At 43.4% G+C, this 27,559-nt stretch overlaps 1 protein-coding gene across 1 annotated transcript; it reads left to right on the forward strand.

The window, feature by feature from the left end:
* The first annotated feature begins 23,931 nt into the window (after nucleotides 1–23,931).
* On the forward strand, nucleotides 23,932–26,979 carry LOC149322475 (uncharacterized). Its single transcript, XM_089499083.1, has 2 exons — nucleotides 23,932–24,856; nucleotides 26,954–26,979. The coding sequence occupies exons 1-2, from the start codon at nucleotides 23,932–23,934 to the stop codon at nucleotides 26,977–26,979; spliced, it is 951 nt and encodes a 316-aa protein (XP_089355209.1).
* The last annotated feature ends 580 nt before the right edge of the window (nucleotides 26,980–27,559 follow it).

The raw sequence follows: 27,559 nt of genomic DNA on the forward strand, positions 1-27,559 counted from the left end.
GGAGGAGGTTTTTTATTGGTCCTGCCACCATCATCATCACTGTCACAAGAGTATTTGGTGATATCACAGGAGAGGACCTTCTTGGTGGATGCTCTTTGGCTATAGAATACCACCTACACATCTCTCCTTTCACTGGATGTCAAAGACCTTTTCTATTTAAATAAACTTTCAGCTATTAACTGGTGGCTACAGAAAGCACATGCTGTCCTTTATATAGGATATGCTGTACTTTTTTCTCAGTTATGTTTTATATGCTTTTTAACAATTTTTGTTTAGTCCTTTTTTAATCTGATAGTTTAATTTTTTTTCATTATTGTGTTTTATTTTAGCAATAGTCCATTTTAATCTATGCTGTAAGATGAAATGGATCCCACACTGGGATGGAGACATGGTAGAAATTAAATAAATAAAACAAATATAAGTCCACACTTGTGTTTGTTTCATTGACTGAATGGGTCTACCCCAGCTGGAACTCACAATTGGATTTAAACTTGTGTGAAAATGTGGTGTGGCATGTAACATATGACCATTACAAGGCAGCTTTTCATTTAACCACGCATATATTAGGAACTGTGGTCAGTACTCACTGGGTGCCTGGATTTTTTGTAGGACATGCCAGTGGTTAATGTCTCTTCCTTTAATTGCATATCAGCGATGTATATATTGTAATTATTGATTCCTTGCTCACATATTTGAGATCCTATTTCACAGCACAGCTCTGCCCACATAGTTCCTTGTCATTCCCTCTCTATCCAGGGACTGTCAAGCCCTAAGAAGAGCCATTCCTGCTACTTACCACTGGGAACCAGGGAGAGAAGGGAGATGATTCATACCATGAAGTGCCAGCTGGACATACAATCAGCCCTCCATATCCACAGATTCAAGCAGCCATAGCTTGAAAATATTTTTAAAATATATAAATTCTAAAAAGCAAACCTTCATTTTACAATTTTATACAAGGGAGTCTATTTCACTACACTGTTGCATTTGATGGGACATGAGCATCCACAGATTTTGGAATCCATGGGAAGTTCTGGAATTGAACACCAGTGGATACCAAGGGCCCACTGTAGCTTGGTGGAAGAAAGAAACAAAGGCGCAATCATGGACAGAGTGCACCATCCTTTTCCTTCCCCTGGGATCCTAGAGCACAGCATGTTGGTCATAGTGTGCCTACAGCAAGTGTGTGGGTAACTGTGGAAGGCTAGAAGGCTGTATTAGCCCACCAGGAGGCCTTGGAGGACCATACCACCCATCATACCCACAGCAAAAAATAGAAAAAAAGAAATTGCCCCTAAAGTCCTCTAGTGAGTGTGGATGATATTTGTGCCATGTTTACCCTCCTCTTCCATCACTGCCACTAATGGTCCATTTTGGTCCATGGAGAGGCCTTTCTTAACAACAACAAGAGAGAGGTTGCTTCCTGTTGGCTTTCTGTTTCACAACAAGGCTTCTCAGAAAAGGAAAAGGGTGCTCAACCTGAGGATAATGGAGCAGAGGACAGAATAAGGGAATTTCAGCACAGAATAAGCAAAGGGATAGTACAGGAATACTTGTTAACTAAATGAATATAAATCTCCAGGACCAGATGAACTACATCCAAGGGTATTAAAAGAACTGGCAAAAGTAATATCGGAGCCATTGGCAATAATCTTTGAGACCTCCTGGAGAACAGGAGAAGTCCCAGCAGACTGGAGGAGGGCAAACGTTGTCCCCATCTTCAAAAAGGGGGAAAAAAAGAGAATCCCAACAATTATCATCTAGTTAGTCTGACATCTATACCAGGAAAGATTCTAGAGCAGATCATTAAACAGAGAGTCTGTGAACATCTAGAAGGCAATTTCATAATCACAAAGAGTCAACACGGGTTTTAGAAAAACAAGTCATGCCAGACAAATCTTATCTCTTTCTTTGATAAAATTACCAGCTTAGTAGATGAAGGGAATGCTGTGGATATAGTATATCTTGATTTCAGTAAGGCCTTTGACAAGGTTTCCCATGACATTCTTGCAAACAAGCTTGTAAAATGTGGGCTATACAAAGTAACTGTTACATGAATTAGTAATTGGTTGACTGGCCGAACCCAAAGAGTGCTCAACAATGGCTCCTTTTCATCCTGGAGACAAGTGACCAGTAGGGTCCCACAAGGGTCTGTCCTGGGCCCAGTGCTATTCAAATCTTTATCAATGACTTGGATGACAGAACTGAGCGCATACTTATCAAATTTGCAGATGACACCAAATTAGGAGGAATAGCTAATACTACAGAAGACAGGATCAACATTCAAAACAAACTGAATAGACTAGAAAACTGGGCCAAAGCTAACAAAATGAAATTCAACACAGAGAAATGTAAGATACTGCACTTAGGGCGGAAAAATGAAATGCACAGATATAGGATGGGAGACACCTGGCTGAATGAAACTATGTGTGAAAGGAATCTAGGAGTCCAAGTAGACCACAAGTTGAACATGAGTCAACAGTGTGATGCGGCAGCTAACAAGGCCAATGCAATTTTAGGCTGCATCAATAGAACTATAGTGTCTAGATCAAAAGAAGTAATAGTGCCACTGTATTCTGCTCTGGTCAGGCCCCACCTGGAATATTGTGTCCAGTTCTGGGCACCACCATTTAAAAAGGATGTTGAGAAACTGGAACATGTCCAAAGGAGGGTGACTAAAATGGTGAAGGGTCTGGAAACCATGTCCTATGAGGAACGACTAAGGGAGCTGGGGATGTTTTGCCTGGAGAAGAGAAGGTTAGGAAGTGATATGATATTTGAAGGGATGTCATATTGAGGAAGGAACAAGCTAGTTTTCTGCTGCTCCAGAGACTAGGACCCGGAACAATAGATGCAAGCTACAGGAAAAGAGATTCCACCTCAACATTAGGAGGAACTTCCTGACAGTAAGGGCTGTTCAACAGTGGAACAAACTCCCTTGGAGTGTAGTGTAGTCTCCTTCCTTGGAGGACTATAGACAGAGGCTGGGTGGCCATCTGTCAGGCATGCTTTGACTGGAAATTCCTGCATGGCAGGGGGTTGGACTGGATGGCCCTTGCGGTCTCTTCCAACTCTATGAGTCTATGATTCTCCTGGAGCTAAAATGGCAAGAGGGCCAAAATTGTGATACAAATTCCCCACTCACCAGAGGGGGGTTTTGCAGGGGGGATGAAAAAACTTTGGCAGGAAGGCCCAGGGGTCACAAAAATGTCCCTGCAGCAATCTATGGCCCATGCGCTGCATTTTGCCACCCATGAACAACAGCATGCTAAGCAAAAATGTTGCAGGACTTGTCCTATCATAAGGAAGAATGAGGTTGTTGTATCAGGTGGCAGATGCTAGGAAGTAGGAGAGAGCATACAGCCTGCACTGCAATCCCCTAAAATAGCTTATTTCAGATGTGGTAGAGGAACATGTCCCATTGCCATTGCTGGAGAGTAACAGCAATAGCAAGTACATTTCTATACCGCTTACCAATGCACTAAAGTACTCCCTAAGCAGTTTACAATATGTAAGGTAATTGCCCCCCCCAAAAAAAAAAAAAAGCTGGGTACTCATTTTAGTGACCTACAGAAGGATGCAAGGCTGAGTGGACGCTTGAGCCCTGCCTGGGATTGAACTCACAACCTTGTGGCTATGAATGGCTGCAGTACCTTCATTTAATCACTGTGCCACCAGGGCTCTTACTTGCTATTGCCAGAGAGCAATTCAACTGCCAGGCCAGTTGACATTTGTGTATAGAATAGGAGGGTGGTTGTTGTATATTGTTGTTTGCCTCAGACAGGAGAATTTCAAGGGCTGGTCTTGGCATGCAAACAGTATACCTCTAGCCTTTTGTCTGCACTGTCCCCATTCATGGCATGAGGCAACGACAGAGTTCTCATGGTCACAGGAGATATGGTTGGTAGAAGAGTAGGACAAGAGGTACTTTGACTATTTCCCCTCTCATTGGTTTAGACCATTTATTTCTGCCAAGCTTTTTCTGATTTAAACTATTGCCTTGTTCTGAATATATTCAACCAGCTTCTTTGAATGCTTGCTAGTTTAAACTAAATTGTTATTTTAAAGTTGTAAACTGTTCTGAGCACCCTTTTGAAGTTCCAAAGGCAGTTCCCCAGACAGTTAAAATAAATCAAAAGAATTTTTAAAATTTTAAAAGTACAGGACATTCCAGGTGAACACTAAGGTGGGTTACAGACCGCCGAAAAGCGGTGGCCTGCACCCGCCCGTTTCCCCGCCGGATCGGGGCCTCAGCAGCCAGAGCGGCTGCTGCTGAGGCCCCGATCCGCTGCTTTCCAGGCTGTGGGAAAGCGGCAAAATACCACTTCCCTGCCACCTGGAAAGGTGTGTCCTTGGGGCTCCAAGCCCCAAGGACACCTCGCGATGGTAGGGAGGAGGAGGAAGGGCCGCTTAGCACCCAGCGACGCAAAGCCAGGAAGGAGCTCCGAAACGGAGCTCCTTCTGGGGCCTTGGAAAGGGCGCACTAGGCGCCCTGGGGCGGCCCCAATACGTCACAACCACGCCGCCTCATTTGGAGGCGGCGCGGTCGTGATGTAGTGATGGCGGCGGCTGTGTGGAATGGCCGCCGCCATTTTCTACACGCGGAACGTGTACTAGGGTTAGGGGCATCCGGAAAGGACGCCCCTTTCTAACCCTAGTATGCGCTCGTCGCATACTTTAAGGCCCGATTGTAACGGGCCTATGTCATTGTTGTTCTTTTAAAAAACTGCTTTCACATGTTGGTACATAGAGTGTATGTATGGTGTTGTAATAATTCCATGGTGTGTGAAGTGATCTGCATTCATAGCTTTAAATGTGTCCCAACTAATCATCAGTAGTCTGGATCTCCAAGATCAAGTTTGGGAAGAGTTGATTCAGGAGATTCACTGAAATTACTTTTCTTAATATGGTTGCCCCATAGTGTGAGCCTTGTTCACAGATGGCACATATGACATCAAGAAAGGTATGAACATACCCCAGTTGCATTATCAGCCAACACAAACATCACAGACCTGCATTATACAGGGCAGAGCTTGTAAAGTCACTTTCTGATATCTCCAGTTAAAGTAGTCTCCAGTTAATGCCTCCCTCCCACATTTACCACGGCAGGCATTACTCCCCTGGGAGACCTTGTGGGGCTACAACCCCCACCACTAACACAAACACACTTCAGTTCCCACTCAGTGTCCACAAATGCCCTCTAAAGACTGGAAGGCGATGCTTTGTGCCATATTTGAGCCAGTTTACTGAGTGAACTTGGTGAAAAATGCCCCCCCCCCCATACCTCCTAGAGGGCATTTGGGGGCAAAATATTTTTTTCTGGAATATATTTACACCTGGGAGGCCTTGAAGATTACAAAAATGGGGCACTTTGCCTACCCCTCAGTTAAAGGCATCCTGAGTAGGATTTCTGGGAAAATTCTTGCCTGAAACCATGTACAGTTGCTGCCATCAGAATAAAAATACTAACCAAATGGACCTATTGCATGTAAAAGACAGCTTCAGATACTATGACATTTCAAATGGCTAATCCCACAGGACACAGCTGTATTAGACAAATATTATTTATCTGCTCTTGAGATGAGCTGTGACCCTGAATACAGTTTGAATTACATCACTAGATGGTTCATAGTCTCACATTAAGCCCCATGTTAACAGCACCCAAGCTAAGGTAGCCATGAATTAAGACTTTCTCTTCTGGAATCAAATGATTGTTCTCTCCTGCCCAATTCCGCCCTGATTCTTCATGGAAGATCATATGTTCCCAGGCCAAATAGGCCTGAAACAACCTCTGATTCTTTCTGTGCAGCAACATGTTCAGGAAATAGTAGCATATGACTGATTGCCTATAAAAATGCACCAGAGTCTCTGAGGGTAACTAAAATGCTGCCAATTGTCCTAAAAGCATTTGTCTCTTGAAGCTCAGTCCAAAACAAATAGCCTGTGGATTATGGAAGCCAGAGCATGGACAACGGAATGCAAAAGAAACAAGTAGCAGAACAAAACTGGCTACAGAGTGTGGGTAGGTAGGTAACAATGAGAATACATGTACATCTTCCTACATAACAATCACTCCTATAGCAATTCCATACAGAAGCAAATCAGCTTCAACAAGGGTAGGAACCTGTGGGAATGATGGGTAAATGGCATGGAATATTCACATAGGTTTTCATACATGATGAATATATAGTTCTGGATTTTGCTGGATTATATATGATGAAAAGCTGGGATTGGGTATGTTGTTACAGTACACGCATCACATGTAAAGGCAGTCATGCAGTTGGCACATGTGACAAATTATGGACAGGTTGGAAAGCATTTTTTAAAGATAATACCTGAAGCATTTTCTATGATAGAATTTAGGGAGCATTTTCCATGCTGGGACATGTTTTGGGACCAGGCAGGGAGATTACTCCTGCCTTTTTTTGCCATTCCTGTTCAAGGCAACCTTGCCCTGACTCCAGATACTGAGCCAGGCATGATAATCATACTCCATGTCAAGAGGGACTAGGCCATGTCATCAGAATGGTCAGGTTGAAGGTAATGAGATTTTCTTGTACCAGGAGAGTGTCGCAAAACAAAACTAGCCCCAAAGAATTGAACTGAGGAATCCCACCAACAGGCTGTAAGTATGATTTAGGGTGCTGTCCAGTTGTATGGACCATGTTCCCCCCCCCCCCCAAAAAAACAGGAATATTGCAGGGAATATGCATTCCCCTTAAAACCCTTAAAATGTGAGTAAACAATGTCAAATATCCTGTACTCACCTCACTTCCGTCTGTCTGAAGGTTTTGTGATTTGAATCCACAGAAAGAGGACAAATGGACAAGCAGGGCAGTGAAGAGCAGAAGAACCTATTCAGGAAACAGAGGTCCACTTGACAACTTGTCCAAGGGCTTGTCAAAACCTAGAACTGGGATGATCTGGAGGCCCAGCAGTGCATGAAGTTATAGCATGCATGTATGCGGGGTTGCAGTGCACAGAGCTTGACCACTTTCTCCATAGACCACTGGACCTTTCTAAAGAAAAGCAAACTGCTTTTTAAAAATCTATTTTTTAAAAATGCTAAACTTTGGCATTATAAGCCAAAAGTTATTCGCATGGGATTTTTTTTTTTTAAAAAAAAATGCTGTCAAAGCCCCCCCAAAAAATAGCAATAGAAGATCAAGGTTTTGGATTAGCTTTTTAGTTATTTGGCTTTGTTCTGTGAGTAGAATTTTGAAAGTAGAGATGCCATAAACACACTAGTGAGAGGAAAAATATAAAAAGATGACAATGTGATGATGCTACTACTTAAATACAATTTGTGAGGGTTTGTCCACCAGAGAATGGGTCCTTCTCTCATTTCAGGCTGGCTAAAATGGGACCATTATTAAAGCAATCATTTGAATAGCAGCAACTTTTCTCATGGATTGTATATACTGCAGATCAAATAGATAAGAATGCACCCTGAAGCAGGAAATGGTTTATCCACTGCACTTAAACATTTCCTGAGAGGAGAGAACTGTAGCATAAACCACGAACAATAACAGTGGAAAATTGTTTCTCTCTTCAGATGCTGACGGGAGAATGACAATATTGCCCAAAAGTGTTCTGAAAATAATGGATGTCTTTCCTAATTGGGGGTGCAGATGTTTCTCTCATTTGTTCAGAAAGGACTTGGTTTGAAAACTACTTTGGAATGCATGCAATCATCTGTTGCCACCTGCTGGCAAGAAACAGGCACTTGCAGATTTACAACTGAGCTTCATGGCTCAGGTGAAGAATGCAATATCTAAACCTTGCTTGATTTGCACCAGGGGAAAAAACCTCAAGAGCAGCCTGTCCAAACCCACACATAATCCAATCCTCCATCTTGGTCAGACTCAGCACACACTTTCAGAATTTTTGCCTTTAACATTTTCTACAGCAACAAGTTTCCATTAAAGGTGTCTACCACCTGCAAATGATACAGTCCTGTTACAGAATGTTGGTGCCATCCTCTTATGGAGTCTTACAAAAGCTATTTTGCATGTTGCAATACGTGGCAGATTTGGGTGACTCTGTTATGCTTGGGCCCTGTCCCTTACTACAAGAAAACTTCGGTTGAGGGTGTCCTTAATGTGAAACAGGTATTGCATTTATTTGGATAAAGCTTTTATCCTATCTCTAGACATCAGACCTTGGTGTGTTTTTTTTAAGTCATTTATTTCTATTACAAAAGAAGTTAGGATGAGATGAAACTTCAAGGGAATGTTCTTAGTGTGACGACTAAGAGCAATTTGGAATCAACTGTGGGATCCTTCAATGAAGTCTGATAATTCCAGTGTCACTGGGGTGGTGTATCCACTCTGAACATTATAAAGGTCCAAAGTGCTGAACTCTGCTGCAGAGTTTGGACTAAACCCTGGAGCAGATTCACCATCTCACTGACATCAAAGCCACCAGCTACCACTGGAATCCTTTCCCAGGAGAGTCACAGGAAAAGATCTGATGGCGTTCTGTTTGAAAATCATGTGTTATATCAAATAGCAACCCAATAGCCACCAAGAGTTAGGTTGCCTTCCATTTCAGAGGACATCCACTCCATATAGTGCCTTCTAGTGGTGGCCCTCCTGCATCATCATTGCTTTCCCCATCTATGATGGCAGGCAGTTGTGGGCAGCAGTGGTACTCCAAGGAACACTGGCTGTTTTAGAACCTGGACTTCAGGGTAAACTAAGTGCAGCCCTTCAAATATCAATGGACTGCAGCTCCCATCAGTCCCAGTCAGTATAGCCAATGGTGAGGAATGCTGGGACTTGCAGTCCAACAATTCCTAGAAGGCCAGTCTTGAACTTTTTCTGCAATGCTCTTGAGCAGCCCAAGTGTAGCATCACTTCAGGGCATCATGGAAAGTTTAAATAGTAGCTCCAATAACTGGCAGTCAGCTTGGATCTATTATTTAATTTTGCCATAGCCAATTTTGCACAATTCAGCACAATTCATTGTGCTTGGTTTTCAGTAGCTGGTGAGAGGCCCTTCCTCCATGTTCTAATACTTCTCTGGCTTTCAGAGGAGAAGAGAGCAGCCACCATCTGCAGGACTTAATCCTCGCCTCCACTGCCATCCCCTTTTCCTATGTGTCATGCCTTATGTAGATTGTAGATCTGAGAAATGTCAAATCAACAATTTGTAAGCCACTCTTTAGCCATTTTGGCTGAACAGCAAGGTATAAATGCTCTAAACAGAAGGTCTTGAAGCAACACTTTTTACAGACAGCTATGTTAATCTGCTGCAGCATGAAAAGAAAAAAGAGAGTGGGGGGGGGAGAGTGGGGAAGCTAGTAGCATCTTTGAGACTGTTTTATTTTCATATGAACTCTCATGGATTTCAGTCCACTTCTTCAGATGCAATAACAGAATTAATGCCTTTTAATTAGCAGTTGAGTAGTTGTGGGGGTGGGCATAATAGGATACAGAAAGATGCCATTTGTGGTACTGACCATAAAACTTCAAACACCTGTGTAAAATTATATTGGTTTGTCAGGCTGGTGTATAGGTCTAAGGTGGGAAAGGAACAAATCTGCTGATTGAAGTCATTTCCTTTGAAATTTGAAAGTATCTTTGCAAGAATTCATTTGCTGCTTGCATGGTTGTGAGGACCTATATATTAATATTTGTGATATGCTGTGAAGTCATTATCTTTGTTCGTACCAATGCTAATGGCTTGGAAATTATGAATATATCTCACTTCTCTATCTGATCATCAGTTGAATTTGTTTGTTTGAGAACAGCTACTTGTAAGTCAGAGACTCTATGTCCAAGGAGGATGAAATGCTCTGCATCCAGCTTTTAGGTACCATTGGCAGGGTACAGACCGCCCAAAAAGGGCGACCTGCTGGCGCCTGGATTTCCGCTGGAGGGAAGCCTCAGCTGCCAAACCACGAGGCTTCCCGCAGACGGAAAAAGAATCCGCACAAAGGGGGTTCTTTTTTGTGTCACACTTGTGACGCCTAAGTGCGCAAATGCCACACTCATGAGGTCACAAGCGCTGCGTGACATGCGGATGCTATGCGTCCATCACATCGTAATGGCAGCGCCTGTGTAGACAGGATGCCGCCATTTTGCTGTCGCCAGAACGTACTAGGGTTAGGGAGCGTGTGCATTGTGTGCGCTCCCTAACCCTAGTGACGACAACGCCACACCAAATTTTGCCCGTCTGTACCGGGCCATTGTTTCTAATGTTGGATCTGTGTCCTTTTCTTGTCTTGAATACAGTCTGTTAGAAAATTTATGGCCAGTGCCACAAATTATACCTTTCTGTATCCTATTATACTCTGATCCCAGTCCCACAACTATGCAACTGCTAATATATCCTCAGGTTTGATAACAGCCCCATCAGTGAGTTTTTCATGCTAAAATAAAGCTTAAAGGGATTCCTCCCTCACTTTCTTTTTTGTGAAAGAACAATTGGGGTGCAGTGATTCAGAGTATTGTAAAGCTTCAAATTTCTGCTGCTACATCTAGCATTGTTTTTAATCTCCCCAAATCATTGTGGGTTAGGTTAGGTTGAATATTGGTTCTCACAGTCATTTTTAACACCATGTAGTATATGCAATATGAGAGTCAGCATGGCGAAGTGCTAGACTATGTCTCTGAAGACCAGGGTTCAATTTCCAGCTCAGCCATGAAACCCACTGGGTGATCATGGCCAAGTCACATGTTCTCAGCCATGGGGAAAGGCAGTGGCAAACTTCCCCTGAACAAATCTTGCCAGGAATCCTCATGATAGGGTCTCCTTAGAGTTGCCATAGTTGGAAACAACTTGAAGACACACACACAACAACAACAAAGTCTTTGCAATGTGTCACTTGGTGCATGGTGCATGGATTTTGCTTTGAGGTCTGAGAACTGCATCCAGAAAATCATCCTGCCACTTTATCATGTCGTTAGATCAATTATTTTTATACAGAGCACCCCAGGTCCTGCCTGATGATAACACCCCATTGCTGGCTTCACTGAGCAGTGTAAACATGGGAGCTTTGCACAGAAATTTCACAGGCTATGTCTCTTACATACAATGGCCTTGTGGGGTTGATGTTTACAGTGATTTGTTTGTTTATTTCCCGCCTTTCTCCTTATACAGGATCCAAGACAGCTTACATGTATTCAAAAAACAGTTAACAGTACTGTTTAAAATTATTCATATAAATGTTAAAGAAACAACAACAGTTCAGTTAAAAACAGAAGATTAAAACAGTATAAAATACCAGTAAGACATAGTAAAAAAAAAAAAAAGATTCTTTAAAAAAATCCATTCCTCCCCCCTAAAATTATAATCCAAAAGCCTCCCTGAAGAAAAAGATCTTTGCTTACTGGAAGAAGAAAGAAAAAGGGAGCCAACTGAACTTCCATGGGAAGGAATTCCACAACCTGGGAGAAGCCACCAAGAAGACTCTCTCCTGTGTCCTTACCATATATGCCTGTGATCTTATGTACCCATATGTTGGGGGTTTTGGATCTCTGTTTATGGCTGCTGCCAAACTGCAGAATTAATACAGTTTGACACCATTCTATCTGTATGGTTCCATCTTATGGATTTGTACTTTGTTATGGCACCAGAACGTTCCACTAGAGAAATATCTCACAAAATTACAAATCCCAGAATTCCATAGCACTGAATTACGGCAGTTAAAGCCTTGTCAAATTGCATTAATTCTGCAATGCAGATGCATCCCTGTACAATATTTTCTGATGTTCCAAAACAGTATAATATCAGCAAGGCATCTGATGGCTCTTACCCTACTACACATACAGTTATGCCACAACAAATATTTCTTGTTCTTAATGCACCAGATGAATACATCTATGTGTTTTGCCCCTTTAAGATCAGCAGCTCCTATAAGCACATACATTCTTATAGTACTGATAACAGACAACTGGACACTGTCAGACAAAGCTAATCCAGTCCAATCCTTTACCTATATCCTTCAGCTATTGTTCTCTCTTGGATACACCCAGTCTGCTGACGTCTTTGCTCCTCTTCTTGTCTTTCACTTCCAGCTAAGCTTTGATGGATTTATTTTTCTATATCCTCCAGCTATTCTTAGTGACTACTATCTGACAGCGAAGGCAGCTAAACCAATCAACCTATCTTGTTAACAAGGATGGCTAACCCAGCGTGGGTCAGCTGGGATCTGCTGGTGTGATCATCCGGAGACATCTAGAGTCCCACTACAATACTTTATGGAAGTTTTCTCTTGTGGCTGTTGTGATTGCTCCTAAGTAGCTCCCTGGCTGATTCTATAACTAACAGACAGGGTTTAGCAAAGCTCCCGTCTGTACAAAATATACCCTCACATTTGCTATTTGCTAAATTTGCTATTTTCCTTTGTACACAGGCTGCCAGATAGTTCTGTTGACAGTGTATTTGTGAGTGTGATGGTTTTCAAATGCAAAAGTGTCTTGTTTTGAACTGTTGTTGTAGGCCTTCAAGTCATTTCTGACTTTCAGTAACCATAAGGGGCAGGAGTTTAGCAAGATTCAGTGGAGATGGTCGCCTTGCCCTAAGGCTGAAAGTGTGACTTGCCCAAGATCACTCAGAGGATTTTCATGGCTGAGAGGGGATTTGAATGATAGTCTTCCAGAGTTCTAGTCCAATACTCAAGCAATTTAGGTACTTGTTAGTAATTCTTCAGCCAAACTATTAACTACCATTTTTTTATCTTCTTGTTCTGTTGTCACCTTCCTGTTTTCCTGTTTTGTTGTCACCTTCTGTTTCTCCACATTGATTATTATAGCAGTTCTCTTTCTCCCTGCACACAAGTCATTGAATAATTGCACTCATGCTTCTAACTCTATTTCTGTCACCTTTTACTTTTGCTTCTCATCTGTCCTTAATTGCTTGAAGAGTTTCATCTGTCATCCATTGAGCCCACCCCCACCCCACCCCCCTACCCCCCCCTCTCTCTCTCTCTCTCTCTCTCTCTCTCTCTCTCTCTCTGGCTTTTGGCTGCTGATAGTGTCTTCTTGCATTCTTCCCTGACAATGTCCCTGGTTTCAATTCAGAGTTCTTGTGGCTCCTGGTCGATTAGGCTTAATAGAATAAATCTATTTTTCACTTTATCTTTAAATTCGATGGGGCTGTTCTTCAGGTTGTATTCTGGCATCATAGTTGGTTTAGTGATTTTCTTTAGCTTTAGTCTAATGTTTGATATTAGTGGTTTGTGGTCTGTGCCACAATCTATTCTTGGTCTTGTTTTTGCAGAGGGAATGGAGCTTCTCTGTTTTCTGCTTTCCATTATGTAGTCTATTTGATTTCTTTATTGGTCATCAGGTGATGTCCATGTATACAGTTGCTCCTTCAGTCACATGGGGAAATGGTTGGTGATATCAACATGATTGCTCCAGAAAACTGTCTCCAATCACGTGGAGATCTGAGAGCCTTCTGGCTTTCCTAGAGTTTCTGAATAATGAGATAGACGGGCTTATGGCTGGAGCACAGCAAAAAAATTGATTCGAATTAGAATGTTTTACTCTTTCTTGTTGTTTAATCTCTTTTTAAGGTTTTGATTAATTTTTTTATGCTTGGGGGGACGGGTGGGATATGGGATTGTTCTTTTTAACTAAAATTTTTAACTGTACAATGTTTTATTCTTATACTGTTGTAATCCGCTTTGATTCCTGTGCAAAAAAGTGGACTATAAATAAATTATATTATTATATTATTACTTAAAGAACGTGTTTGCAATGAACAAACTGTTGGCCTTGCAAAATTCAATCAGTTGGTGTTCTGCTTCATTTGATCCTAGGCCAAATATTCCTACAATTTTGATTCTGCTGTCTCTTATTTTTGTATTCCAATCATTAACAAGAACTCCTGTTGTGGTGTGTGGTTAATTTCCTCCTGGACTCCAGTATAGAATCTTTCCATTTCTTCTTCTTCTTGCTCTGTAGTTGGAATATAAAATTGGATTAAGGTTATATGGATGGATTTTCCCTGAAGGCTTATTGACACAATTCAGTAAGACTTTGCTTTATATCCTTTGACTGCTTTTGCTACATCTCTCTCTACAATTGATGCCACCCTCTTTCTTCTTAGATTTTCATTTCCTGTGTAAAACACTGGGGAATTATCTGAGTCAAAATTTCCTATTCCTGTCCACTTTAGTTTGCTTACCACATGTATTGAAATATTTATAAGTCCCATTTCTTGTTTTACTATAGCTAGCTTTCCCTGATTCATGCTTCATACATTCAGTGTTCCTATAATAACCGTTGTGCAGCTTTGGACTTTCCTTTCACTTCTGAGCACATCCAAAACACAGCCCTACTTGTAGTTGTCCTCTGCTGTACCCCAGTAGCTAGTTGAATGACATCCAACCTGAGAATCTCATCTTCTGGCACTGTCTCTTGTTTCATTTTGAATTGTCTCATTATATTAAAAAGCCTGTCTGACATGGCAGATTCTATTAGCAGCACTGCTGCCATCAGCATATCCTCTTGCCTTTCACAGTCCCACCACCAAGAAAAGGTAGTGCCATTGGTGGTAGGAGCCCTAGTTAGGTGTATCTTTCACCAATATGACTACTTTCCAAAGGAAAACCACCTTAGGAGGCTGCAAATCTGACTGGCGTAACTTCTTGATACCTCCTGCTTTCTGCCCTGTCTCTAGCCAAAACTGTTGTATTTATCCCACCAGCCACATGTGAAAAATAAGATATATGTTACTGTTATTTCCTTCCTGAAACCATCAAACCAATCCAAAACTGTGGTGAATGAAGGGACTTTTACTTTGGGATTACTGGTTTGGGAGAATCCTTAAAAAGAAAATACCCCTGTTAACACCTCCATTGTGCTAGCAAAACACTCCCAGGTGTCACCACTAGATGGCCTATGAATAAAACATCTGTTACCTGAAAGTTTAAGTCCATACATAAAATGATTTGATTTAAAATGGCACTTTTTAGAGCAATGGTCTTCGACTGGTGGCTCAAGAACCTGCTACCAAACTGCTTCTTCCTACAGGAGGCTTTACAGCCACATTTATCTTATTTGGAGGGAGAATTTTAATCAAAATGTGATAGATGTCAGTGGGCCTTTTCAATCGATATCACAGATAGAGTTTTCTCTCATAAGTGTTCCTTTGGACTAAAACCCCAAATCTATAAGTATGAAACCAGTCTGTGCGCCATTATCTCTAAAAGATCGTGGTGTCAATAAATGTTTCGCTTGTCTGGTGTATTTCAATATTCTTTATCTCTGAAGTAAATGAGGCTCTGCTTTTCAAATCCTTATATGAGACAGCCAACAAGCAAATCCCTGTGGATGCTGGAACATCTGGATCTAAATGAAAGATTTATCACCATGAGAGGCATTGCTTGGTGATGATAGATTCTGTTTTCAGCAGTGAAACAACCGAGGCCTTATTCTCATTTGCACTGATGTTCTCTGACCCTGCCCTTGGACTGCAAAGAGGTTTAAACTTACACCACCTCCAGAGCTCTCTAACCTCTAGTAGAGCCAGGAATGTGATTCCATGTAAACTATCCTCATGCTGCCTGGGGCAAAGCATCAGAAGTACAAAACCCTCTTTCCCCACATCACTTTCCCACCAGCTCCATTTCACAACATTGCACTGTGAGCTAAGGTATTCATATTAAGATTTCTCTTTTTAAAAGAAAAAAAAGCCAACCTGCCTCAATGCTTATTCCCTGTGGGTGAGGCAAAACATTATGTTACATTATTCATTAGTAACATGTCAGTTGGGAGCCATCATGGCAGAGTGATTTGAGCATGCAGATCAAGATTCAAATCCCTGCTTGGCCATAAAAATGCATTGGATGACCTTGGGCAAGTCACAGTCTCTCAGCCTCAGAAGAAGGCAAAGGTAAACCCCCTCTGAATAAATATTGCCAAGAAACCCCCATGATAGGTTCACCTTAGGGTCATCATAAGTCAGAAATGACTTGAAGGCACACAACAATAACAATATGGCTTTAATACTGTAAACCTCTCTGAGGCGGGTTATAAACCACCGCTTTGCGGCGATCTGCCGCCGCCGCTGTTTGCTCCATAAGGGAGCCGCTGCAGCCAAACCGCGCGGCTCCGTTACGGAGCAAAAAAGAAGCTCCAAAATGGAGCTTCGTTAAGCGGCGCCTCTATGACGTTGTGAGGCGCCAGGGGCGGACTCGGGACATCATAGAGGCCACGACACATGCAGACGCACAGCGTCTGATACGTAAATATGGCGGCGGCCGTGTGGAACGGCCGCCACCATATTGTACGTACAGAATACGTACTAGGGTTAGGGGGGTGCAGAAGCACCGCCCCTTCCTAACCCTAGTACGTATTCATTACGTACTAAATGGCGGTCTGTAACCTGCCTGAGTCTCATTTTTGGGAAAAGGGTGGGATACAAATAAATACAATAATAATAATGATAATATGCCAATTTGGTCACAAGATGGGCTGGAGGGAGTGCTGAACCTTGCTAGACAGGACGTGTCCAAGTGAGCTGTTTCCCCGTCTTCTAAAACCTTTAAATATGAATCTGTTCCCCAAAACAGTTGAAGGACCCAGTTGCTTCTCATGACAAGACACAGAAAGTGTGACTAGTTGCCAGCCATGTTTCCTAGAGTAGAAGGTGCAATGGTTTAGCCAGTCTTGGGAAATTCTGCCATAATTTCTGCACCACATCAGAGGGCACAATAAGGACCTATACTGCTCTATCACAGCAACATTTGATGAAAATACATAAGAGGGCCTTCTTGGCGGCTGCTCCATCCCACAGGAGACTGGGCTGGTTCACTCTCTACTCTCTTTTCATCCTGGAGAGTAGTGACCAGTGGGGTCCCACAGGGCTCTGTTCTGGGCCCAGTGCTATTCAACATCTTTATCAATGACCTGGATGACAGAATTGGGAGCATACTTATCAAATTTGCAGATGACACCAAATTAGGAGAAATAGCTAATACCCCAGAGGACAGGATCAAGATTCAAAATGACTTGAATAGACTAGAAAGCTGGGCCAAAGCTAACAAAATGAAATGCAACACGGAGAAATGTAAGGTATTGCACTTAGGGCAGAAAAATAAAATGCACAGATATAGGATGGGTGACACCTGGCTGAATGAAACTACGTGTGAAAGGGATCTAGGAGTCCAAGTAGACCACAAGTTGAACATGAGTGAACAGTGTGATGCGGCAGCTAAAAAGGCCAATGCGATTTTAGGCTGCATCAATAAAAGTGTTGTGTCTAGATCAAGAGAAGTAATAGTGCCACTGTATTCTGCTTTGGTCAGGCCCCACCTGGAATATTGTGTCCAGTTCTGGGCGCCACAATTCAGAAAGGACATTGAGAAACTGGAGCGTGTCCAAAGGAGGGTGACAAAAACGGTGAAGGGTCTGGAAACCATGCCCTATGAGGAACAACTTAGGGAGCTGGGGATGTTTAGCCTGGAGAAAAGAAGGTTAAGAGGTGATATGATAGCCCTGTTTAAATATTTGAAAGGATGTCATGTTGAAGAGGGAGCAAGCTTGTTTTCTGCTGCTCCAGAGAACAGGACCCGGAACAATGGATGCAAGCTACAGGAAAAGAGATTCCACCTGAACATTAGGAGGAACTTCCTGACAGTAAGGGCTGTTCGACAGTGGAATGCACTCCCTCGGAGGGTGATAGAGTCTCCTTCCTTGGAGGTCTTGAAACAGAGGCTGGATGGCCATCTGTCAGGGATGCTTTGATTTGGATTTCCTGCATGGCAGGGGGTTGGACTGGATGGCCCTAGTGGTCTCTTCCAACTCTACGATTCTATGATTCTATGATTCTATGATTCTTTCCACTAGCACTCAATGAATCTTTTTATTTGGCTATTAACTGATTATTGCAGAAGGATCTTTTAAGTGAGGAATATGGTACTTTTATTCTCATTGCCATGTTTTAAATATTTTAACCTGTTGTGACTTATAATTTTATGTCACAAGCCTTGAAAAGTGGATTTAGAGTAGAAAAGTAGCATGTACCTTATCATATGATGCTGTGTCAGTCCAGTAGCTGGTCTGTAATCCATCCACTGCTGGAGTGCTCCTTTTTCTTGATGGGCAAAGCCGGTCAGTGCCTCCCAATCACAATGCTTTTGCACTGTTGATTAATGTGTGATAAGTTCCTCCTGAAGCAGTTCTGATATGCAGGCGGTAATGTGGTACAAGTGAGTGTGATTCTGCTCCTCTCCCCCTCACTATTCCTAAGCGGGCTGTTTTCACACACACACACACACACACACACACCCTTTTCTTTAATAAAATGCCATGATTAACACAATTGTATTAAAAATAAATAAATAAATAAATACAGACCATAAGGCATGTTGTGAAAGGGTTAGGGCAGGTAGCCAGGACTGTGGAGGCTGGCATAAACCAGGACAGAAGCAGTAACATGGCAGTTTTGAAGACTGGTGTGCAAACAGGGGGTGAACTTTGTTCAATTCTTATACTGAACATTAAATTCCTGGGCTCATAGTTCCTTAATTCTAGGTTTGTGTCTTTTGCACCTGATTCTGATTGCTGGCTATTGGAGTTCTAATAAACAACAAAGTAGATCCTATAAGCCAGAAATCTGCACATCTCTTCTCTCAAGTAGCTCCTGTGGCTCTATGGCATTGATGGCGAACCTATGGCACACGTGTCAAAGGTGACACTCAGAGCCCACTCTGTGGGCACACATTCTGTAGCCCTAGCACAGAGTTTGCCAGAGTTTCTTACTAGAAAGCCAGAGGGACGTGGCACTTTGCTATAAATAAGTGCGGTCTGGGTTGCAGTTTGGGCACTCTGTCTGTAAAAGGTTCACCATCACTGCTCTATGGTTTGTTCAGCTCACCTTCCTGCAGTGGCTGCTCACTACTACTCCTTTCCTCTCCTGTTACAGTATTAAGCTCTCCCTTGTGTAAACTCATAACAATAACAATTTAGTACTTCTACAATGTGCTATATTTAGTCTGCCATTGAATTGACAGTCAGTGTGCAACACAGGACAAAACACAGGACACAAAAGGGGGGGGGGGGCATGAAAAGGAAAATAAGAAACCCCAAGCACCAACTCTAAATAATGTTCAATAACATCCAAAATCCACAAAACAGCAATAACTTTACTGGCCAACCAAATGCATAAAATAAAAGCTTTTGAGGCTCCACCGACTTCTTTATCAGGCAAAGGTCTAAAAAATCAAACAGAAGAAAGAAAGAAAGAATGAAAATGTTTGTGTCAAAGACCTACAAAAGCTTAAATCATGTATTTTCTGGATTTTGTTTAGCCAATAATGGTATCACTGTTTTGTGGATTTTAGAAGCTATTGTACTTTGCTGTATGGCCAACATGGCTACTGGATATGTTTTCTAAATGATGTTGTAAGCTATTTACAGTGACCAGCTGTAATGCAGCTGAATGTTCTTGGTTTTCCTATCACAATGAGCTGTGATGTTGAATAGCACTGGGCCCAGGACAGAACCCTGTGGGACCCCAGTGGTCACTTCTCTCCAGGATGAAAAAGAGCCATTGATGAGCACTCTTTGGGTTCGGCCAGTCAACCAATTACTAATTCATGTAACAGTTACCTTTTCTAGCCCACATTTCACTAGCTTGTTTGCAAGAATGTCATGGGAAACCTTGTCAAAGGCCTTACTGAAATCAATATATACTATATCCACAGCATTACCTTCATCTACTAAACTGGTAATTTTATCAAAAGAGATTAGATTTGTCTGGCATGACATGTTTCTCTGAAACCCGTGTTGACTTTTTGTGATTATGAAATTGCCTTCTAGATGTTCACAGACTCTCTTTTTAATGATCTGCTCTAGAATCTTTCTTGGTATAGATGTCAGACTAACTGGACGATAATTGTTGGGATCCTCTTTTTTCCCCTTTTTGAAGATGGGGACAACATTTGTCCTCCTCCAGTCTGCTGAGACTTCTCCTGTTCTCCAGGAGTTCTCAAAGATTATAGCCAATGGCTCCAATATTACATCTACCAGCTCTTTTAATACCCTTGTATGTAGTTCATTTGGTCCTGGAGACTTATATTCATTTAGATTAACCAGGTATTCCTCTACTATCTCTTTACTTATTCTGTGCTGAAATTCCCCTATTCTGTCCTCTGCTCCATTATCCTCAGGTTGAACACCTTTTGCCTTTTCTGAGAAGACTGAAGCAGAGAAGGTGTTGAGTAATTCTGCCTTTTCTCTGCCCCCTGTTAGCATTTTGCCATCTTCTCCCATTCAAAGTTCCAAATCAAAACTTCACAATAAGAACCTGACCTCAATTATTTATAATAATAATAATAATAATAATAATAATAATAATTTATTTATATTCTGCTTTTTCACAAAGGAATCAAAGAGGATTCCAACAACATAAAATAACACAGCATACAGTTAAAAGCACAATAAAAAGAATTAATCCCAAGACCTAATACACTCCCAATCATAACACTAGATACAAACATACTGTATGTACAAACCATAAAATAAGATTAAACAGCAAAACATATAAAAGATATACTGGAGCAACATTATAAAATAATAACATTATAAGAAATTATACAAAGGCTGGCATCACATGAAGTCAGTGGGAGCCCAATGGCAAGGGATTTGGAGAGGAGAGACAACAGAAAGAGAGAGGGAGAGAAGAGTGGATTTCTTTTCCCAGCCAAACCTCAACTCAGATGGAGGACCTGTCAGCAAAAATGGGGGACATTACACACAACACACACACACAAGTTAAAAATAAGCATATAAATTCATGATTACTGCTCATTCTCAGAATGGAGGATGTTTTGGTATTCTTCCAGGAGAGAAGGTTGGAATGTAGGATGGGTCCTTGGGAAGGAGAGGGGGAAATATTTTTATTTTTAAAAATTGAAGATTCAGTTCATTGGTTTAGCAAGTACTTCCCTCACTGACTGCAAGTAGTTGCAAAATAAATGAATTGAATCCTCTATCAGTTTTATTTTTTAAAAAAAATATCATGTGCCCGTAGGTCACACCACAAGTACAAAGGCTGAGGGGATGGTGGGTCTACCAAAAACTGAGGAGGGATGGTAAACATCCCTCTGCCCTAAGTCCCTCCCCTCCAAAATGATGCAGTTCAGATCCATTGTTCCCACTTGTTGAACATGTTACAGAATTGATTATTTTCAAAAGAAATACTAGAAAACTAGTTCTGGAAAAAACCTTTTGGTTTTTTTTTGGGGGGGGGGGGTTGGGGTTTTTTGGTTTTTTGTGTTTGCTTTGCTTTATCGTGACACAAATCAATCAAAGTAGGATCAGAACCAGTTTCAATTGGGAAAGACTGTTGTATAGCGCAATCAGTGATTTGCATTAAATCATAGAGGGAATGCACCCATAGGGACAGAACCCTCTTCATGAGGCCAATGCCAAAATCATCTAAAATGTGGCAAAATCCATTTTGATGAAAGTTGCATTGATCCCCATATGCTGCAAATTATGAAAGCAAGCTAACCTGAAAAGTAAAAATCAATGCATTTTTGCTATGATTTGATCATGTTGTTATAGTTAATCACGGCCGCCTCGCTGCGGGGCAGGCCGTTTTGCCGAAGAATCGGCAAGAAACTACAAGCCCCAGAATGCTCTGGGGCTTGCCCGGCTCCCTATTGGTGCGCGGGGCGGAAGGGGCGGCCCCTTCCGCCCCGCGACACTCTGGGAGCCAGACTTTGTGGTGCGGGACTTCCGGTCCTCCAGGGCAGCTCATTGGTTGGGCTGCCCTGGGGGAGGAGCCCCGCACTGCACGTTGGAGGGGGCGGGGCCTAGGCCTTTATTAGGCCGTGCTGTTGGCCCTGTCCCCTCAGTCGGCGCTTGGCTTCGCACGGAGCGGAGCCAAGAAGGAAGGGAGGAAGACTGGAGTAGCTTCCTCCTGAGTCTTTCCTCCCTTCCTTGGAGCCGGCCGGGGCCGGGGTAAGTGGGGCGGTGTGGTGGGGGCGGTTGGTCCTCCCCCATCCCCGTTCCACTGGGGCCATTAGCCCCGGTCCGCGGCTCCGTCGCCGACGGACCCAGTGGGGGGGTCCTTGTGGCCGGTTGAGGCCTGGCCTGCGGGCGCGGCAGCCATCTTTTCTTCCCCCTCAGGGGATTTTGGCCCTCCTGCCGTTTTAGTTTTGGCGGGAAAAATCCGCCATTTTGTTTTGGCGGGAAAATCCGCCATTTTGTTTTGGCGGGAAAATCCGCCATCAATTTGAGGCACTATCCTCTGTGCTGCTATTGCCAGGTCTTGCTTTTAATTTTGAGTCTTTGCAAGCTTTGTTCTTTTGTTTAGACTATAGGACATTGCTTGTTGTGGTGCCTCTGTCCAGTATTAAAATAATGCCTCCTAAAAAGTCCAGGACTGGCAGGGGCCAGAGCTCAGGAGCTGTGCAGCGGCTCAGATTGTCGGTCCCTCCAAATGTTGGGATAGGTCCCAGAGACATCTCTCCCAGCTCTAGCAGTGGGTCTGGGGAGAGGCATCGGCCTCCTTCTAGACCACCTGGGGACACATTGACGCAGCCAGATGGGGCTACTGGTTTGTCGGGCGAATCTTTGGCTGTACTGTCAAGATCCATTGCTGAGCTCATTCAGAAAGCTACTACCTCTAGCCAGCTTGCCAGCTCTTCGGCATCTGCGACACGTGAGCCTCAGTTATCCGGACGTCAGGTTCCCAGATCATCGGTTCCTGCATCGACATCTTCGGGCGGTCAAGGCTCCAGTTCATCGGTTCCTTCATCCCGACATCGCGTCCGGCAGGTGTCCAGTTCGTCCAGCTCATCGAGCTCGAGTTCGTCCTCCACGTCATCAGCTGAGCGTCGGAAGGAGAAGAAACGTAAACGCAAGGCCAAGAGGAGACGTCGCAGAGCGCGTCGAGAGGGAGTTCTTCAGCCTGCCGTGGAAGGTGGAGATCCTCATGGGGTGCCTTTTGGGAGGGACGGTTTTTGGGTTGAGCATGCTTTGGTTCCTGGTTTGCCCAAGTGGGCCATCAAAAAGAGGGCTTGGCGCCCAGGTCTTCAGGGTGTGTGGGTGGATCCGCGTGCAGCGGATTTTCCTATTTGCTCTCCTGGAGAGCGTCCTCCTGGTGCACATTTATCGAAGAAAGTGCGCAAGAATATCCTGAAGGGTTGCTATGTAGACGTTTTTACCCTTCTTCAACCTAAAGGAAAAGATGCTGTGGCTGTCACTTCAACAAAGGCTAGTAAGCACGAGCCAAAGGCAGTTCCTGCTGAGCCCACCTTTTCCAATTGGTTAGAGGGCTTTGTTATCTTCAAGGCTGTGGTTTCCATGGCCTTCCCTGAACGTGCTTGGCATTTGGACAGCCATTTTTTGAATGTTCTGCGTGCAAGGACATTCGCAGGTGATGCTGCTGCCATTGCCTACGATGCGGCCTTTCGTCAACATGCATCGCAGAATTCACGGGAGCGTTGGGACTTGCTCCATAACGAAATTTGGCTGCTAGAGGTGGGCACCCTTGCTAGGTTCAAGGGCCCACAGAAAGGACAGGTCAAGAAGGACGCAAAATTATCTTGTTGGGACTATAATGCTGGACGTTGTTCTCGCACAAATTGTAAATTTGAACATTGTTGTAGCAGTTGTAGAGGGTCTCATCCTAGGTCATCGTGTTCCCGCCCTGCTCCAGCCGCTCAGCCCTTTCGAGCTGGGCGCCCTGCCTCCGCGACCACCGGCAAACGAGAAAGTTCGGGGGGCCCAGATGCCGGTGCTGCAGGGAGCCAAAAATCAACAGGTTGCTAAGGTTTCAACCCAGGTATCAGCCAGGGCTTTTACGCCCGTAAATACCAATGCTCTTCTCCCTTTATTGTCAGCATACACTAATAAGCAAGCTGCTTCTTATTTGGCTGATGGTTTTTCCTTGGGATTTAGGATACCAGTCCAAGCCCCACTTTCGCATCATTTTCCTAATAATTTGTTGTCTGCTAGATCCATGCCTGAGGTTCTTAGGGCCAAGATCAACAAGGAAATACAGGCGGGACGCGTGGCCGGTCCCTTTGATGTTCCCCCTTTTGATAATCTTCATATTTCTCCCCTTGGTGTGGTGCCTAAGAAAGCACCTGGGGAATTTAGAATCATTCATCACCTTTCTTACCCTCCAGGGTCTTCGGTGAATGATGCGATCCCAGAGGAGTTGTGTTCCGTCAAATATGCTTCCTTTGATCATGCGGTCCGACTTGTTCGGGCGTGTGGAAAGGGTGCACTTATGGCCAAGTGCGATATTCAGTCAGCCTTTAGACTCCTTCCGGTTCATCCTGAAGATTTCAAATTTTTAGGCTTCCAGTTCGAAGGAAAATTTTATTTTGACATGGCCATGCCTATGGGCTGCTCTATCAGCTGTGCAGCCTTTGAGTCTTTTAGCACCTTTTTGGAATGGGAGTTAAAACGCAGGGCCTCTTCCCCTTTGGTTACCCACTATCTGGATGATTTTATGTTTGTGGGTCCTGCAAACTCCACCAAGTGTTCTGATCTGTTAAATGCCTTCACTGGGTTGGCAGCTGAGGTTGGGGTTCCCCTGGCAGCAGATAAGACGGAAGGCCCTGCTACGGCTATGTCTTTTTTAGGTATTCATTTGGATTCTGTTAAGGGCTTTTCCTGTTTGCCTCAAGAAAAGGTTGCCAACCTGTGTGGTTTGTTGGACCATGCCTTGGCTGCTTCTAAGCTTAAGTTAAAACAAGTTCAGTCTTTATTGGGGCATCTGAACTTTGCTTGCAAAGTGGTGGCTCCTGGTAGAGCCTTTTGTGCCAGGCTTGCTAGATCTCTGGCTGGCCCCACGCTTTTGCATCATCACGTTCGCATTACCAGACAAATCAAAGAGGACCTGAGAATCTGGTTACAATTTTTAAATGGCTTTAATGGTATTGCCATCTGGCAAAAATCTTGGTGTCTAGAAGATAAATTGCAAGTTCACTCTGATGCTGCTGGAAGCATCGGTTTTGGTGTTTATTTTCAAGGCCATTGGTGTGCCGAAAAATGGCCTGCAGGGTGGCATGGGTCAGATATCTTAAGAGATATGACCTTCCTGGAGCTTTTTCCCATTGTTGTAGCAGTCATCATTTGGTGTGCCGAATTTTCCAACAAAAAGGTGTGTTTTTGGTGCGACAACCAAGCTGTGGTGGCTGTCCTTAATAAGCAAACCTCTAAATCCACTAGGGTCATGGGTTTGGTCAGGAAATTTGTTTTGTGTTGCTTGGTTAACAATATTTCTTTCACAGCTCGACATGTCCCAGGATTAAAAAATGATATTGCTGATGCGATTTCTCGATTCCAGGTTCAGCGGTTTCGTCTGTTGGCCCCAGAGGCAGATCTTCAACCTACCCAGTTTCCGGTGTCCATGTGGGAGGTTGGATGTCTGAAATAATACAAGGCATTTTGGGTTCCATTGCTCCATCTACTTTTAAGAGCTATAAGAATGCTTTAAAGAAACTCTTTCAGTTTTTTGGTGAATCAGCTTTACAGCCTTGTTGGCCGGTTACCACAGAAGTGGTTTTGCAATTTTTGGTTTGGCTTAGGCACAATAACATTGCTCCCAAAACTATGGCCATTCATCTCGCTGGCATTTCTTTCTTTTCAAAGGCAGGAGGTTTTTGTGACCCTTGCGCTTCTTTTCTGGTAAAAAGGGCTGTCGAAGGATGGAGAAGAGCTCATGCGATTACTAAAGATGTACGTCGCCCTATATGTTTTCAATTGTTATGCAAGCTGTATATGCATTTACCTGTTGTTTGTTCATCTCGTTTTGAAATCAAACTGTTTCGTGCAGCATTTACAGTGGCTTTCTTTGGTGCCTTCAGATTGGGAGAATTGGTGGCTGGGTCCAAGAGCGATGTGTCAGGGCGGGCGTTGGGTGCCTCTGACATCACTTTTTTAAAGCACGGTGTTTCTTTTACGGTTCGCCGGTCCAAGTGCGACCAATTGGGAGCTGGTCAGACTGTGGTGTTATATCGCTTACATGGCTCACCTGTCTGTGCTGTTAAGGCCCTTCGATCTTATTGGAAGATTCGGCCTATAGGTTTGGATTTGCTTTTTGTTCATTTGGATGGATCACCGCTTACCAGATACCAATTTGTTTCGGTGCTAAGAATGACTTTAAAAAATTTGGGGCTCCCAGCTGAGAAATTCGGAGGTCATTCTTTTCGCATAGGCGCTGCTACGGCTGCTTCCAGGGCAGGCTTGCCCGCGCAGGACATCCAAAAAATCGGAAGGTGGAGATCTAAGGCCTACGCTGGTTATGTTCGTCCGCACTTGGACCTATGCACTAATCATTAGCATCGCTCTTGGCAGGGTTGGCGGTAGGCCTTCGGTGTAGGCCTTTTGTGGCGGCAGCATAGGCCAGGATCGGCACGGTGTAGGTACCAGGGCCATGGTGCTCTGGTCTGGGAGTCACTAGGTACCCGGGGGCGAATTGGGCAGGCGTATGGCCATTGCGGGGGCCATAACGCGGGTGCGCCTCCCGGTGACTAGGGACTTAGTGAATATGTGAACGCATGGCATGGTTTGCGGTCAATTTGTGTTCCTTAGCCCCTAGGTCATCCCAAGCGCCTGGTGGGTGCCAGGTTGGTTAATCAGACAACATCGGGTTGTTTGATTTCGCAGATCCTGACCTCATGCTTTGTGCCAACCCATACCAATGGCTTGCTAATAAAGTTGTGGCCTTTCTTCCAAGCTGGTGTTGTGTGGTTTTTTGCAGCAGCATCTAAGGCAACCTGTATTCTCTAACACCAGTGTATGTTTGTTATGACTTCAGTGCTCATTATTATGAATATAAACTATGCTTTTTAAAAGATTCCTGGGATTCTTTGAGGGAAGCCACAATGGATAAATGAATTGCAATGCATGTTGTAATTATGCCTGGAATAGCTGGCAAAAGCCCCTTCAAAATCAAGTTGGAGTTTTCTTCTTTTCATAAAACAACACCCTTATGCCCAGTCAGCTTCCCTGTTGTTGTTTTTTTTCAGAATATAGGCAAGAAAAAGCTGAATAACAGAATGATAGTGAAGAAATGGAGGAATAACATCCTCTGATGGATGTTCCTAAAACTACCCTTCAAATACCTTGGCTTCAGTCTGATTGGAATTGCCAACTTGAGTAGACCCATTTAAATCCATCATATTTACATAAGTGCTGATTCTTCCATTAGCCAGTGGATCTAATTTAATTTGGACTAGCAATAGGACTCGGGCACATTTTCTATCTTTTCATCCCTTTTTTTAAAGGAAAATACTTTAATGTCCATTAAAGAGCAATTACAAAATTACTAATCAGTAATCGACGATTAACACAGCAGAATAAACTGGGCATGAAGCCACAAGGTTCATGGGTCAAAATAGCATATGATATTATCTATGCCATCCATATATACCTTTCAATCCATAATTATTTTTTCCTCAGTGGGGAAAAAGGCAGAAAAAGTAGTGGAAAAAACACAGGAAGGTTGAGTGGAAGCTGGCACTCTGTAGAGCCCCTACCCCATTCCCATGTGTGTGTGGGGGGGGGGGGGCAGAATAAAAGCCTAATCTGAGAGTGCTCATGGCTCACATAGAAAGCTGAATATTGTACTGCAG

Source organism: Sceloporus occidentalis, unplaced genomic scaffold (assembly GCF_023333645.1).
Source record: "Sceloporus occidentalis isolate IW3139 unplaced genomic scaffold, rSceOcc1.0.p SCAF_1, whole genome shotgun sequence".
Lineage (NCBI taxonomy): Eukaryota > Metazoa > Chordata > Lepidosauria > Squamata > Phrynosomatidae > Sceloporus > Sceloporus occidentalis.

What these genes read in the sequence shown, in the direction of transcription:
- LOC149322475 (XM_089499083.1), top strand. Translation starts at nt 23,932, where the DNA reads ATGCCTGAGGTTCTTAGGGCCAAGATCAACAAGGAAATACAGGCGGGA. An exon ending in ATTTTTAAATGGCTTTAATG is followed by an intron (nt 24,857 to 26,953) that starts GTATTGCCATCT and finishes GTTTTTTTTCAG; the next exon opens with AATATAGGCAAGAAAAAGCT.